Raw genomic sequence first — 16,097 nt, forward strand, 5'->3', positions numbered from 1 at the left:
CCCTCATCCAGATCATCAATGAAGATGTTAAAGAGGATGGGGCCCAGCACTGATCCCTGGGGGACACCACTGGTGCCTGGCCGCCAGCTGGATGTGGCACCATTCACCGCCACTCTCTGGGCTGGGCCCTCCAGCCAGTTGCTAACCCAGCACAGAGTGTTGCGGTCCAAACCACGAGCTGACAGCTGACAGCTTAGCCAGCTTATTTATATTTCTTCTACTTTTCTGCTCAAAATCTGCAGCTAACTTTCAAAGGCATAGCCTAAAACTGCCACACCAGAGATAACCTTGGGGGAACTGAGCTCTGATCTTTGCAGATCCTCAATCCATCACCTGTGGAGGTGTGGGGAGGGAGGTGGAAATCGGTGCAAGCCCTTAAGAAAAGCATAAGGGGCAGTGTCTGACCCTAGCAAGGCCACCCACCACCTACACATGACAGGAAAGATGCACTTCACCCTCCCTGCAGCCCTCTCCAGAAAAGTCCCAAGAATGAGTGCTTAGTTATAAAACTAAGCTGCTGACTAAGTCCATCCCTGGCTCAGATGCTCCATTTGTATGAGAGGCTTCAAAACCACAATAAATTCTTCACCAAGTGAGTTGTTGGCCATTGGAATGTGCTGCCCAGGGAGGTGGTGGAGTCACCGTCCCTGGAGGTGTTCAAAAGGGAATTGGACGTGGCACTTGGTGCCATGGTCTAGTCGTGAGGTCTGTGGTGACAGGTTGGACTTGATGATCTTTCAGATCTCTTCCAACCTTGGTGATACTGTGATACGGTGAAATTAGGCAATGGCTTTCTGGCCTGTATCAGGAACAGTGTGGCCAGCAGGAGCAGGGAAGTCATTGTGACCCTGAACTCAGCACTGGTTAGGCCACACCTTGAGTCCAGTTCTGGGCCCCACAGTTTAGGAAAGATACTGAGTTGCTGGAAGGTGTCCACAGAAGGGCAACAAAGCTGGGGAGGGGTTTGGAGCACAGCCCTGTGAGGAGAGGCTGAGGGAGCTGGGGTTGCTTAGCCTGGAGAAGAGGAGGCTCTGGGGAGACCTTCTTGCTGTCTACAACTACCTAAAGGGAGGCTGTAGCCAGGTGGGGGTTGGTCTCTTCTCCCAGGCAGCCAGCACCAGAACAAGAGGACACAGTCTGAAGCTGCACCAGGGGAAGTTTAGGCTGGATGTTAGGAAGAAGTTCTTCATAGAAAGAGAGATTGGCCACTGGAATGTGCTGCCCAGGGAGGTGGTGGAGTCACCATCACTGGAGGTGTTTAGGAAGAGAATGGATGGGGCGCTTGGTGCCATGGTTTAGTTGATTAGATAGTGCTGGATGATAGGTTGGACTCGATGATCTCAAAGGTCTCTTCCAACCTGGTTAATTCTAGTCTAGTCTAGTCTAGTCTAGTCTGTTCTAGTCTAGTCTAGTCTAAATTTACATTGCTGCTGAGAGCCTTCCATGTAACAGTGAATTAGTGCCCAGAGGGAAATAAAATACAGCATTAAGCAGGTTCTATCAATGAGCACTATGAAAGGGGATGTATTATAACAGTAATTAAAAATACCTTTTAAAAAGTCATTTTTGCTGTTTACACTTGGCCTGGTTTTTGCTTCACCTTAAGAGAATGCCATTTGATTCTCAAGCAGACCTGTCCAGATGAGCTCAGGAAGCAGCAGAGTGTAGTTTTTGGCTTGTAAATACAGCTTCATTTGCTTCTAACTGAGTTAGTCTGGCTAAAAGTTAATGCTGGGGGAAGAGTCAACCCACCACAAATGATTTTTCAGGCTTGATATCCACCAGAAGCAAAGTAAGGCCCTTGTAGGACATGGCACTATTCAGCATTAAAAGTAATTCTCCCAGATCTGCCTACTGCTGTCTTTAGGGAAGAGGATGGGAACTGGTGTTGGATCCTCACTGAACTGAAATGCACACAAATCTGCAGTGTCATTTGGGCTACAAGACAAGCAATAAGGAGGCTCATTTCTGGATGTGTTTTTTTCTGGATGTGTGCCTTCTTGCAAAGCCTGTGAAATGAATACAGTCCAGATTTTGAGTTATCCTGGCAAGGAATGTGAAGTTAATTACTGCTATTCTTATTATTGTCTTGTAAGAGGCACAGAGTATTTAAGCATCTGTTTCCAAGCCCTGCAGTAAGTCTGTAAAGAACTGAAATCATATCTCAGGAGGTTATTTCTCACAATAGAGTACTCTGCCCCAGCATCTCTAACTAAAAACCAACCAAGCAAACAGCAAAACCACCCCAAAGCTGGAACTACAAAAAGTCTATTTCTTCATGAAAAGCAATTGAAGAATCTACCTCATGAAGAGCATCTGCTTGCTCAACTAATGCAGAGGCTTTGCCAAAGCAAATAGATGTGCTCTGGGTTGGCAGGGGAGGTTGGCAGGGGAACCATGTGTACCTGTGGACAGGTATGGTCAACCTCCCTGCTCTGGACAGTGGATATTAGGTTGCAGAGGCTGCTCCTTGTCCATTTTTACCATGCTACATTTATTACAAGACTTTTTTTAACCAGTATTTAGAAAGCAAGTGGGCTCTATGTCATTTACAAAATTGCAGAATTAACCAGGTTGGAAAAGACCTTTGAGATCAAGTCCAACCTATCACCCAACACCATCTGATAACTAAACCATGGCACCAAGTGCCTCATCTAGTCTCTTTTTAAACACTTCCAGTGATGGTTACTCCATCACCTCCCTGGGCAGCCCAATCCAATGGCCACTCTCTCTTTCTGTGAAGAACTTCTTCCTCACCTCCAGCCTAAACCTCCCCTGGTGGAGCTTGAGACTGTGTCCTCTTGTTCTGTCATTGGGTGCCTGGGAGAACAGACCAACTCCCTCCTGGCTACAACCTCCCTTCAGGTAGTTGTAGACAGCAATAAGGTCACCCCTGAGTCTCCTCTTCTCCAGGCTAAGCAACCCCAGCTCCCTCAGCCTCTTCTTACAGGGCTTGTGCTCCAAATCCCTCACCGGCTTCGTTGCCCTTCTCTGGACGTGTTTGAGCAACTCAGTATTTTTCTTGAACTGAGGGGCCCAGAACTGGACAGTAGGCTTGGTATAATCTATAGGATAGGATAGGATAGGATAGGATAGGATAGGATAGGATAGGATAGGATAGGATAGGATAGGATAGGATAGGATAGGATAGGATAGGATAGGAGAGAGAAGAGAAGAGAAGAGAAGAGAAGAGAAGAGAAGAGAAGAGAAGAGAAGAGAAGAGAAGAGAAGAGAAGAGAAGAGAAGAGAAGAGAAGAGAAAGATTAGAGAAGAGAAGAGAAAGAGAAGAGAAGAAAAGAGAAGAGAAGAGGAAGAGAAGAGGAAGAGAAGAGAAGAGAAGAGAAGAGAAGAGAAGAGAAGAGAAGAGAAGAGAAGAGAAGAGAAGAGAAGAGAAGAGAAGAGAAGAGAAGAGAAGAGAAGAGAAGAGAAGAGAAGAGAAGAGAAGAGAAGAGAAGAGAAGAGAAGAGAAGAGGAAGAGAAGAGAAGAGAAGAAGAAGAGAAGAGAAGAGAAGAGAAGAGAAGAGAAGAGAAGAGAAGAGAAGAGAAGAGAAGAGAAGAGAAGAGAAGAGAAGAGAAGAGAAGAGAAGAGAAGAGAAGAGAAGAGAAGAGAAGAGAAGAGAAGAGAAGAGAAGAGAAGAGAAGAGAAGAGAAGAGAAGAGAAGAGAAGAGAAGAGAAGAGAAAAGAGAAGAGAAGTAGCATAGCATAGAATTAACCAGGTTGGAAAAGACTTTTGAGATTCTCAAGCCCAACCTATCACCCAACACTGTTTAATAGCAGGTTTGGCTCCTCTTTCATGGGCCAGCTCTATCAGTTGTTTTCTGGAGAACTTCCTCTGGATGTATCCTGTGAGAGTAAAGCTTACTATATGTTGAGGATGCAAGGGAGCATCAAAAATAATGCTGCACCTAAAATCCTTGAAAGCAGCTCTACTGTCATCTTCCCCATTCCTTAACTTCCCCTGCTGAGCTTGGGAAAGCAGCCAACCCATGTCTATGAAACAGGCAGCAATGCACACAGGTGGTTGCTTTCAAAGCCCAGGGCAGCTTGCTTTTGTGGCTAGGGGCTTTTGTGGGACTGACATAGCTCACAATAGCTACAGAATGACAGGGGGCAGCTGGCAGCACTGGAAACATGTCTTGAAAAGAGATATGTTTGGAGGTGATTTGACACGGCCTCATCTCAAAGTGAGGCAGAACAGGTGGCTTTATGTAAACCCAAATGTCTGTGTCAAAGCTCTTTAGAGGAAATCATAGAATCAACAAGGTCAGAAAAGACCTCAGAGATCATCAAGTCCAACCTGTCACCCAACACCTCATGACAACGGAACCATGGCTTCAAGTGCCATGTCCAGTCCTTTTTTAAACACCTGCAGGGACAGTGACTCCACCACCTCCCTGGGCAGCACATTCCAATGATGAACGACTCTCTCTGTGAAGAACTTTCTCCTCGCCTCCAGCCTAAACCTCCCCTGGTGCAGTTTGAGACTGTGTCCTCTTGTTCTGGTGCTGGTTGCCTGGGAGAAGAGACCAACCCCTTCCTGTCTACAACCACCTTTCAGGTAGTTGTAGAGGGCAATGAGGTCACCCCTGATGCTTCTCTTCTCCAGGCTAAACAATCCCAGCTCCCTCAGCCTCTCCTCATAGGGCTTGTGCTCAAGGCCTCTCCCCAGCCTCATTGCCCTTCTCTGGACACGTTCAAGTGTCTCGATGTCCTTCTTAAATCAGGGGACCCAGAACGTCTTCCAGAACCCATCTGCTCTTGAATATTTGGGTACTGCACAAATGTCATCATAACTAATATGCAGTTGGAAAGGCACCCCAGAGAAAGCCCATGCACTCCAGCACTACTGTCCTTCCTGCATGGCAAATGAAGAAGTGAATTCTGCATGTCATGGCTTGCAGAGCATGGTCAAGGATCCCATTGTCACAGCAACAAAGGATGGCTGTGGAAAGCCTCAGACTGAGGCTTTTTCTAGATAGTGGAGGTGTTTAGGAGGAGACTGGATGAGGCACTTGGTGCCAGTGGTTTAGTTGATTAGATGGTGTTGGGTGATAGGTTGGACTCCATGATCTCAAAGGTCTTTTCCAACCTGGTTAATTCTATTCTATTCATAATTGCATCACCAGTATTCTTGACAGGTTTGGACTGAATTCCTGCTGCCTAACTAAAATTTAGCTAGGAGATTGTGAAGGCTCTAGTCTGACCCACCCAGGTTACAGATCTCATTGGAGGGCTTTTAAGCACATACAAGTGGCAGTCTCTTGAGCAACCTAGCAAGTGCCTTCGCAGAGCTGTAAGACTACAAGTAGTCCCAAGCAGTTCCTCTGCTTTGAATGACACAACGACAGCCATATCTGTGAACTGGGCTGCTTGACATTCTTCTAAATAATACACTGTTATATATTTTTGCATATTTTTTCTATACAGGTTAATAGATAGGAGTGGATCTAGTACTGCCAGTTTTGCTGTACATTGCCATTCTGGTAGGACTGATTTTGCTTTCCCCACACTGGTCATAGAATCATAGAATTGTCAGGGTTGGAAGGGACCTCAAGGATCATCTAGTTCCAACCCCCCTGCCATGGGCAGGGACACCTCACACTAGATCAAGTTGCTCAGAGCCACCTGGTGGCATACTCTAATAACAATCCAAACCCTACCACTGGCTGGCACTGGTGCTACCATCTGTGCTCCAGGCACTCTTCTTACCTGCTTCACCTTCACTGCCTGCAGCCTGTGGAGGTCAGTGGGACTGAGGTATAGGAAGCAGGCACTTAGGGATCCCTGTGCTGCTACCACTTAGCACATGTAATCACATTCATGTGTGCACAGAAACAGGTTAAAGGCTTCCTGGTAAAGCTCACATAGGTCTTCTGCAGTGTCATGTAGAGTTATGTGCTGGGACAGGTCCTCAGGATAAGGACAGCAGACAGAGAGTCCTGCTTGAAGAGGACCAGATATCCTATGTACATGTTTCCTGGAACCTCATTTTCCCCCCATTGCAGGTCTCCTCTTGTGCTTGTCTTGGCTACCCAGGTACCTGCTCTGGCTTTCTGCCTGTCCCTGAGTGTGGAGCAAGGATTATGCTGGCCAAGGTTTCAGCTTTTGATAAAATGTCTGGACACTGAATCTGTCTCTAGCAGACCTTTAAAACACTGATAATGGAAGGTAACACCAAAAGAACCCTTGAGATCTAGGGACACAAAACTGTCTCTTCCTACATCTGCTTCTGCCTGCAGTTACAGAGCTGTAAATCCCACTGACTTGAACAGGGCAGGACCTGGCCAAGCAAGGGCCACGTGTCCCCAAGGAGGTCAGGGTCTGGTCTGGCAGTGCACTGGAGCAGGGCAGAGCTGCACAGCAGCAGCTGTGGGTGGCCAGCCCTGCTTCCAGCAGCTGTTCTCAGCTGGCTGCTGCCAATGGTAGTCAGGCTGGCCTATGTTTTGTATTTGTCAGCACCATGGCACACTGTCATCTTCTGCCAAGCAGACAGTCTGATACCGAGTTGTAGCAGTAGAACAGTAGTCTACCTGGACTTCAGCAAGGCCTTTGGCACCATCCCCCCATAGCAAACTCCTGGGCAAGCTGTCAGCCCATGGCTTGGACAGCAGCACTCTGCACTGGGTTAGGAACTAGCTGGAGGGCCAAGCCTGGAGAGTGGTGGTGAATGGTGCCACATCCCACTGGCAGCCAGGCACTAGTGGTGTGCCCCAGGGATCAGTGCTGGGCCCCATCCTGTTTAATATCTTTATTAATGATCCAGACGAGGGGATTGAGTCCATCATCAGTAAGTTTGGGGCAGGTGTCGATCTGTTTGAGGGCAGGAGGGCTCTGCAGAGGGACCTTGACAGGCTGGACAGATGGGCAGAGTCCAACATGATGGCATTCGACATGTCCAAGTGGCAGGTTCTGCACATTGGCCACAACAACCCCATGCAGAGCTACAGGCTGGGGTCAGAGTGGCTGGAGAGCAGCCAGGCAGAAAGGGACCTGGGGGGTACTGGTGGACAGTAGGCTGAACATGAGCCAGCAGTGTGCCCAGGTGGCCAAGAAGGCCAATGGCATCCTGGCCTGCATTAGGAACAGTGTGGCCAGCAGGAGCAGGGAAGTCATTGTGCCCCTGTACTCTGCAAGGCCACACCTTGAGTCCTGTGTCCAGTTCTGGGCCCCTCAGTTTAAGAAGGACATCGAGACACTTGAACATGTTCAGAGAAGGGCAACAAGGCTGGGGAGAGGCCTTGAGCACAGCCCTGTGAGGAGAGGCTGAGGGAGCTGGGATTGTTTAGCCTGGAGAAGAGGAGGCTCAGGGGAGACCTCATTGCTCTCTACAGCTTCCTGAAAGGAGGTTGTAGCCAGGTGGGGGTTGGTCTCTTCTCCTGGGCAACCAGCACAAGAACTCTCAAGCTGTGCCAGGGGAAGTTTAGGCTCTTTCTTCACAGAAAGAGTAATTGGCTCTGCTGCCCAGGGAGGTGATGGAGTCCCTCTCCCTGGAGGTGTTCAAAAAAGGATTGGATGTGGCACTTGAGGCCATGGTTCAGTTGTCAGGAGGTGTTAGGTAATAGGTTGGACTTGATGATCTCTGAGGTCTTTTCCAACCTTATTGATTTTATGGTTCTATGAACTTGATTCAAAGACCTATGACCATACAGCCAATGGACTGCACTAGTGACTCCTTCCAAACAGCACAGCAAAAATCTTTTGATACTGATCTCTTCAGGACTATGTTTTTAGCATTATGATAAACTTCAGTTACGTGGTTTTTGCCTGTGTCTGTGGCACTAATCTCAGTCTTTGTCCCGCTCCAGTTAATAGGCTGCATAATTGGCAGACAAGGCAGTAAGATAAATGAAATCAGGCAGATGTCAGGAGCGCAGATCAAGATTGCTAATGCCACAGAAGGCTCTGCAGAACGACAAGTTACAATCACAGGATCCCCTGCAAACATCAGCTTAGCACAGTACCTCATTAATGCAAGGTAAGTTTGCTTTGTGAGTGATAATGCTTCTGCAAGATTGCTTTGTCTGCTCTCCAGCAAACACCTGTCCTGGGCAGATCCAGAAGGTTGCTTTGCAGTGTCCAATTTGGCATAGCAGTATTCAGTTCCTAGTGATTTGTAAAGCCTGTGGCATTAGAACCTGGGACTGCTGTCGGTTCCTATGCAATGGAGCTTCACCTGGTGCAAGTCCAGGTACACCTTGAACAATAAAAGACAGAAAAAAATCTGCACAATCACATTAGCATCCATCTGAAATGACAAGCAAATTCTCTCCAAGAACATGCTTTCCACAGACCCTCACTGGCCTAAATGGCAAATACAGTGGGACAAATTGCCAAACAGATTTCATGTACTAACCGGAAACGGCTCCTCAGGGCCACTGGCATTTGGTTGCTAAAGGGGCACAGAATTTATTTGGTGGGTTTGTTGTAGAGACAGCATCACAGTTGTTTTGACAAGCATTCCCTAATGGGTCAGGGTGAGAGTCTCTCTGCTTCACCAGTGCCAGAATTCATGGAAACACCACTGGCTGTTCAGCCAGGGCACTGTGACAGCTTAAGTCTCTCTCCATGACGATGTGATTATTTAGACAGTCTTCTTAAGCATGTGCAGTGGCCAGAGTGTTCCCTTGTAGACTGAGGCAGCACACTGGGGGGAGGGGGGGGCAGTGTCTATGTATTTCATTGCCTTTTTACATTTTTCTTTTTCTTTTTTTTTCTTTCCCTCTCAAAATACTGTGATCTGAATCAAGCATTGTGTTTAACTATGTTTGCTGTTAAGGGAGTACAAAAGATGTGATTTTTTATGTGTGGAGCAGATGTACAGCTTCCTATGGTCTAACCTCCTCTCCAGCCCAGTTCTGTTGTGCACCACTAAAAGCCACTGTACAGCTCTTAATGGAGGAAAAGGATGTTTGTGCAGCTCTGTGCTACAGCAGACAAAACTGCTACTCTTTGTAATTCAGCTTGAAAGTAGCCTCCTAGGGAAAGGTATATCGAGGGGGTGGTGTCGTGGAACGTAAAGATAAGCCATTTCCAGAATCCTAAAGACAACCTGCAGCTCTTTTTTTTTTGGTTGATGTTCTTTGTAGCAAATATAAGTCACGTCCATAAGCCCTGTGATCAAATAAAAATGTGTTCCCTCCTTTAACCCTTAAGGATATGTTCTTCTCTTGGTGTTCAGGGATTCCCCACACAGCGAGACGAGAATAGACCCCTTCATTTTTAGTTGCACAAACACCACATGGCATGCCTCTGGATCTCAGAAGATAACAATTTAAGACCTTCAAGACAGCTAAAGCATGCAAATAAAATAAGGCACTTGCTAATGGAGCTGCAGTGAGCCGCTCACCAGAGACAGAAATGCTAGTGAACAAACCTCTGTTTGACTCACTTTAGAGAAGCCTGTGAACTCTCACACTTCTGTTCATTACTGCTTAATGAGTCTTTTGATGGAGTGGGATATATGTGAGGCCCTTTAACATACTTTTGCAAAGAAGAAACCTTCTCAGCAGTCACATACCACGGATACTCTCTCTATACTCTGTGAAACCAGAAACCAAACATTTCCTTCCTGCTGAATTTCTAGACAGAAGTTGCTTGTTGCCATCATCTACAATAAACCATCATCTCTTACTCTGTACCATGTATTGAAACTGTGTTTAGATGAAGCGACTTCATTTGTAAATGAAGACTCTTAAAGTAATGTATAATAAATTAAGCTCTAAGGTAACATAGGACATTAAGGTGACTTGTTCATTTTAAAAAGTGACAATGTTCCAGATTTCTCCTTTCACAAGAGAAATTCCTGTCCAGTCAGGTGCCGCTACTGCAGCAGTGCCAGCTTGCAGTTGCACTGGAGGAATGTTCAGGCAAGAGGGAGGTCGGCTTTAGCTGCGGTTTAGGTGCTCAGGCAGGTTTCTGAGAGGCAGATCAGGGCTGCTGCTGCCGTGCTGGGGGAAGATTTCAGTGTTTGTCAGCCCTAACCCTGCCACCAGTACTGCCATTTCTTTTAAAGATGTTGGCAGGAAGTAAGCAGTGTTGGGGAAGCGCTGAGTAGAGTACCCAGAGTGCCCCAGGTATCTCACAATAGTAATTTCAATAAAGAAAATCATACAGGCATTAAGGGAAAGGTGGACTGGTTTTTCTTTCCTCTCCTCCTCAAGATCTGTGGTGCTCTTGGATTTGGTTTGCAGAGCTAGAGTTTCTACATAAATCAGTGTCTCACAGAAGCACAGGATGTAAGGGAAATAAAAATCTGTCCACAGTACTTCTGAAACCTCCTGTGTGTATCCTTAAGCTACCCTCCAACCAAAGCTGCCGTCTGTAGAACAATTCCTTGAAGCATTTTAAGACCTTTATTGAAATCTGGTGTCAAATATGTACATAGCATACTCTAAATTGTAGATCTATAAATACATTGATTGGATATCAAGACAGAGACTTAAATCTCTCTATAGTATTGTTTGGATTCTCTGTTGATTACCCAGCACTGACTTTTGTGTCCTGGATTGTTTGCAGTAGAATTGTCTTACTTTCCTGTGCAATCTCTTCTCTCTCCACTGGTCTCTGCTGTAGTAACTGGATTTTTCACTACCCCATCTTCTAGTTTTTGTTAAGAATGAACTGTCATTTGGCTTCCCTGTGTGATATTTGACTTTGAATTGTAGATGAATTGTAGCCAGCAGCACTTCCTCCCAAAGGTTTTGGGTTTACTGTGATTTTGATGAGAGGTTCATTGACAGAGCTAACAGGACTGCCAAAGCCACGCTCAGCCTTTACTCCTGTCACTGTTTGGGGGGTAATGCAGGATGTAGCCTTCACTGCATATATTCACAAAGAGGTGTAAAATTAGCACCATTATATTTTGCATGAAGGCTGCCTCATCTGCTTCCACATTCAATCCTGCTCTATTTACAATTGGTTTGGAAAACTGCCACTGTCGCAGGACAGCTCCCAGCTAACCTGACGTACCTTCACCTTCCGTGTTGCCACCGGTAAGGAATGTGAAGCAGAGCAAATTATTGCTTCAATTGTACCTGTGTGAGCACAGCAGACACAGGGAGTACACCCTCATTTAGCCTGGGAACCCAATTCTCCCTGCCAGTGTAGGAGAATCTCAGGCTCAAATAGACCCCGTGTCGGTAAGGATTGTTTTGCTTTGTTAGTGCAAGGTAAGCAAATTTGGAGTCACTGCAACACTGAGCCCTGCAGTATCTTTCTATATGCCTCCCTCCCATAATAATAATAATACTGAGTTCAAAATATTTGAAGATCCTACTGAATTTTTCAGAACCTGCTAAGATGTCACCACGTAACTCCGGCACCCCAAGCTGAGACTGTGCACTGGAGCTGGGTACACCAATTCAGTATTCCTGATGTAAATCCCACTGTGCAAGTAGCTTGCAAGCAGCATAGCTAATGGTGCAAGGATGCCCTGTTTTCCACAAAGAGCAACTCTGCTGCAAGGGTTAGCAAAATCTGGGAGCTGCTCATCCATGGGGACAAACACCACGGGGCAGGAAGCCAAAGCTTTACCTCCTATAAACAGGTGCTCATTTTACGCACTCAGCCTTCTCCCTTCCCAGCCCCTCAGAGAAGACACGCACCTCCCAGCTTCCCAGGAAAAGCCACCAAGCATTTAATACTCCAAGAGAGCTCTTTCTTTTATGGGGAAGAGTGGAGTTTGGTGCTCAGGTATTTCCCCCTCCCCTCCCTGCTCCTCTCCCCAGCTCAGACTTGCTTCAAGTATCCTTTGGACTCACGGTCAGCAGCAGTGCTTCGGAAAACTTGAGTCCAGCATACCTCCATCTTCTCTGTAGCGCTTGTGTCTTTGCCCTTGGCACAAAGCGGGCAGGCCTTCTGGTCACTGTGTTTCTCAGCCATGAACAGACCAGAGGCTGGTACTCTCAAAGCTGCATGTAAGTCTAAGGTGAGGAAAAGCAAGGCTCTTGTAGGCCCTGAGCAGGGCGACCCCATTCCCGTCCAAATCTGTAGCCTGGCTACGGTTGCTCCCTAAGCCTGTGCACCCAACCCCTAGCACCAACAGGAACCAGCACAAACCCTGTGCTGGGAAGCTTCCACAGGCCTGGTAGGACCTGATAAGGACCTGGCAGGTCTTCTGAATAGCCAGGCAGTCAGCTTACTAGCAATCCACTCTGGGCGGGAGAAGCTGTTGCAGCCTCTCAGCTCAGCTCAGGAGAAAGCCCAGGAGCCTGACAAAAGAGTAATTACAGGGGGAACAAACAAAAAACCCAACCCAACCAACCAAAAAAACCCCAAACCAAACCCAAAAAACCCCAAACCAATAAACCCAACCCAACCAAACCAACAAACCCGCTTGGAGTTACTACATGTAGAACTGTAGCTAGTGCTATTTATAATGCTAGGCTGACATTCCTCACAGCTGGTTGCACACAAACCGCATCCCGAAATAGGTATTGAGGTTGTTTGCCAACCCAAAAGCTGCAACAAGCACAGCCAGTGGAGAACTGATGGAGGATTGAGCAAGGTAGACATTTTGTCACAACAACAATGCGTCCTTGGGAGCACTGTGTTTTCATGTCTAAAAATGTACCGGAAAGCCTCAGCACGTGGGCCAACCTCGTCACACCTGCCAGTGGGTGGCAGTTAGAGGCGAGGATCAGCAGCCTCCAAAGAGCCTGTGGTGGCCTCGGGCAGGGAGGCCGGGTTCAATCCACTTCCCGGTGCTGGTGGGGTCCGGCTGATGATATGTACGTTGTATCCATGTAGTACCTCGGCCGTCAGATGTTGTTAAGCTCTCTTTTTATGTTCACTGTAACCGCTGCCACAAGCTCAGAAAGGGATACTGCTGCTGTGGAAACCAGGGTGTTTTCCCTCCCTCTCTTTTCTTCTTTCCCCCCTCCCCCCCCCCCCCCTTTTTTTTGTTTTGTTGCTAATTTCCTTATGATTAGATGGCATCAAGATTTTGTTGTGCTTTTAAAAACAACAAACAAACAAACAAACAGACAAAAAAAAAGCCTGGAGACATTAGGAACGGAAGCGAACGCTGGCTCATCAGGTTTGTTGTAGGTGAAAAAAGCGCACAATGACCTCACAGTGAAGTGAAAAACAACCAGCTAACTTTCAAAATCAATGAATGAATGAATGAATGAATGAATCACTAAGTAGGTAAATAAATAAAGATCACCCCAAAACGAACAAGCAAACAAACATCCCCAAAACCAAACCAAAACGACCAAAACCTTACGCCTGGGATGAAAGCAGCGAATCCTCGCTCGGGCTCCTCTCGTCCTAGCAAAACGACCAAAAGCTGCCATTTCCTGTCACAAAAAATTGACAAATTGAGAAATGAACAAAAACTAATTACTGGAAAAAGAAAAAGAAACCAAAAACTAATTACTGGAAAAAGAAAAAGAAACCAAAAACCCCCCGCGTCCCCCCTTGCAAAAATACCGTAACTCTGACAAGCAAAATCCACCCTTATCAGTGCTGGGGAGTAAACCTCATAGTTACTTTTAAGTTTTCTTTTGTGTTTGGGTTTTTTTCCATCTCTTTTGCCATTACCTGCATTCCTTAGATTTCCTTTTCCCCCCCCTTTTTTTTTTCCTATGAAAAAAAATAATCTACCAAACCCCCTCCACTTTTTTTTTCCCCCTTCCTTGAAAGAACTTTGGTCTCGATGACGTTTTCCCCATCAAGTCATGAAAAGCCCTTTTGTTATTTCTCTTCTTTAACACATAACATGTTCCTCCTATGACCCTCATTTTCCCTTTTTTTCTCTCTCTTTCCCCCTCTCCTACTCGTCTGTCCACCTTGTCCACCGATCTAATCCTGACCTTTCGTGGTTGCTGTCCCTCCTGCCATTCCTTCCTCCTCCTCCTCCTCCTCCCTGCCCCACCACCCTGGCTTGAACCTTCCCAACCTTTGTTCCTCTTCCTCTCTTCGTTTGCAGCTTAGAGATGGCTAAAGTCAGCACCCAGACCGCTTCCGTCACGACCCCTGTTGACCTCAACATGAACCTCTCTCAGTCTGCCACCCCTACCTCCACCCCCACCTCCATGGCCGTGCTGGCGGCCGCCTCCGCCGTTACCGTCAGTACCCCCCCTCCCCTACCAACTCTGCCAACCACCCACTATGCCGTTCCTGTCTCCAGTCTGCTTGGCATGAAAACTGTCCCACTCCTGGCACTAAATGCCGCGGCTGCCGCGGGGGCCACGGGGAGTTTGTCCGCTTACACTGCCAAAATTCCTTCGACGAGTGGGGTTAAGAAATCTGACCGCCAGAAGTTTGCTCCATATTGAAGGGATGAGCCACAATGCAAGCTTTGCCAGCTCTACCAAGAGTCTCTGGTAGATCCTAGTTATCAAGGAAACAATACGGCATCTTTTATTTTGCTGTTCAATCGCTAGTGTTAACTGCTGCCGACTCAAGTCGTCTTCCGCTCTCCATAACAACTAACACCCAGGCACCACCTACCAACTAGTTCCAACAGCAGGCGGGTGCTAGCCCAGGGGCTTTCCCTGACGACACCTTCCTGATGCTGGGGCCAACCGCTAGGGCTGGCCCTCCGGCAGCCTTGCAGCACAGCCGGGCTGCCGCCATCACAGCAAAGAGGCATCTGGAGAGAAAAGGCACATAAACGAGGCAAAATCTGGACAGCCAGGTCTCCACTGCCAGGTCCCCCCTCTCCCCGCTCCAGCAATGCTGCCTGTCACACGAATACACTTAGAGCCCCTTCAAGGGATCCTCCAACTACAAAACAGATGGGCACCGCCGATGATTATTTTTCTCTTGCTAACTGCCTGCAAATGTGGCACTTGTAACGATTGCTAATGCCCCTGAAATCTCACGCCAAGTGCCGGCCCCCTTGGTCATTCTGTTGCTCTCAACAGATCTGAAGACTCCCTATCTTCCCTGCCCAAACACCTGCCTGTGAGCAAGAGGTCAGGGCTAGAAAGTACCAACCCTCGGGTGCTTCTCCAGACACCAAATAATGCTTTCTGGTCTGAGAAGAACTGCTAAATTAAAACTATTAGAAGACAATAAGAAATAGTGTCAGGCACCTGTGCCTTCCCACTTAATTCTTTTAAAGGCTGCAACAGTTTTCCTCTGGTTTTGAAAACACACTCCTTTAGTAACAGGTAGCATGCTCCTCCTTTTGCATTCAGATCTTTCACACCAAGTACTTATTTTTGCAAGTGCTTAATAGTAGATACAAGTCAGACATGCACAGTCACTTAATTCTGCTACCCCTTCCAGCATATCATAGCATCATAGAGTGTTAGGGGCTGGAAGGGACCTCCAGAGCTCATTGGGTCCAACCCTTCTGCCAAAGTAGGATCACCTAGGGCAGGCCACACAGGAACACATGCAGGTTGGCTTTGAAAGTCTTCAGAGAAGGAGACTCCACAACCTCCCTGGGCAGCCTGTTACAGTGCTCTGTCACCCTCACAGTAAAGAAGTTTCTCCTCATGTTGAGGTGGAACTTCCTGTGTTCTAGCTTATATCCACTGTTCCTTATCCTAGTACTGTGGTGGTGCCACTGAAAAGACCCTGTCCCCTTCCTCTTGACACCCACCTCTCAGACAGTTAATATAGATATTAGGTAAGATTCCCTCTCAGCCACCTCCAGACTTAACAGCCCCAGTTCTCTCAGTCTTTCTTCATAGGAGAGATGTTTAAGTCCTCTAATCATGCTCGGAGCTCTTTGTTGGACCCTCTCCAGCAGGTCTCTGTCTCTCTTGAACTGGGTAAGCCTAAAACTGGATACAGTATTCCAGGCGTGGTCTCCAGACTTGCTCTTTTGTTCAGCCAAAATGATTTGGGTTTGTAAGGTTTCTGTACAAAGCACATCCCTGCTGCGCTAATCATGCAGTTGGGTTGTGTTTGAAGTATGGGTAAAACCTAGCATTAATCAAAGAACATGCAAAGACTGCTGCCTGGACAGCCCTGTAGTGAAGCATTCAGATTAATCAGAACCAGAGACCTAACTTCAGCCCAGTGGAAAAGAGCTGGGGGCTGCAATGGCTGGTTACTAGCTGTTGGAACTAGTTTTTAACTACATTTCCTGGTTGTGCTTTGTTTTTGGTTTTTTGTTTCCATCCACCTTCTTTTTCAT

The 16,097-nt window shown here is 47.1% G+C and overlaps 2 protein-coding genes across 14 annotated transcripts in view; both read left to right on the plus strand.

The window, feature by feature from the left end:
• The window catches only part of LOC104299421 (poly(rC)-binding protein 3), a 588,572-nt gene that overhangs the window by 561,295 nt on the left and 11,180 nt on the right, over window positions 1-16,097 (plus strand). For 3 of the 13 annotated variants that reach the window (XM_054164286.1, XM_054164288.1, XM_054164285.1), the window contains exon 12: window positions 7,807-7,976. The exons of 2 other annotated variants lie outside the window; for them this stretch is intronic. In XM_054164286.1, coding sequence (XP_054020261.1) covers window positions 7,807-7,976 — 170 coding nt within the window. Of the gene's footprint in view, window positions 1-7,806; window positions 7,977-8,748; window positions 9,034-9,179; window positions 9,770-16,097 lie in introns of those variants that run through there. 8 more of the 13 variants (XM_054164280.1, XM_054164281.1, XM_054164278.1 and 5 more) reach the window with 6 other exon arrangements.
• On the plus strand, window positions 13,854-14,660 carry LOC128897432 (poly(rC)-binding protein 4-like). The gene has a single exon (XM_054164292.1). It carries the CDS (start codon window positions 13,939-13,941, stop codon window positions 14,278-14,280), a length of 342 nt encoding a protein of 113 aa, XP_054020267.1. The 5' UTR covers window positions 13,854-13,938; the 3' UTR covers window positions 14,281-14,660.

The sequence above is a fragment of the Dryobates pubescens genome, chromosome 9 (assembly GCF_014839835.1).
Source record: "Dryobates pubescens isolate bDryPub1 chromosome 9, bDryPub1.pri, whole genome shotgun sequence".
NCBI lineage: Eukaryota > Metazoa > Chordata > Aves > Piciformes > Picidae > Dryobates > Dryobates pubescens.

Coding starts and splice junctions, on each gene's coding strand:
- LOC128897432 (XM_054164292.1), top strand. CDS start 13,939: ATGGCTAAAGTCAGCACCCAGACCGCTTCCGTCACGACCCCTGTTGAC.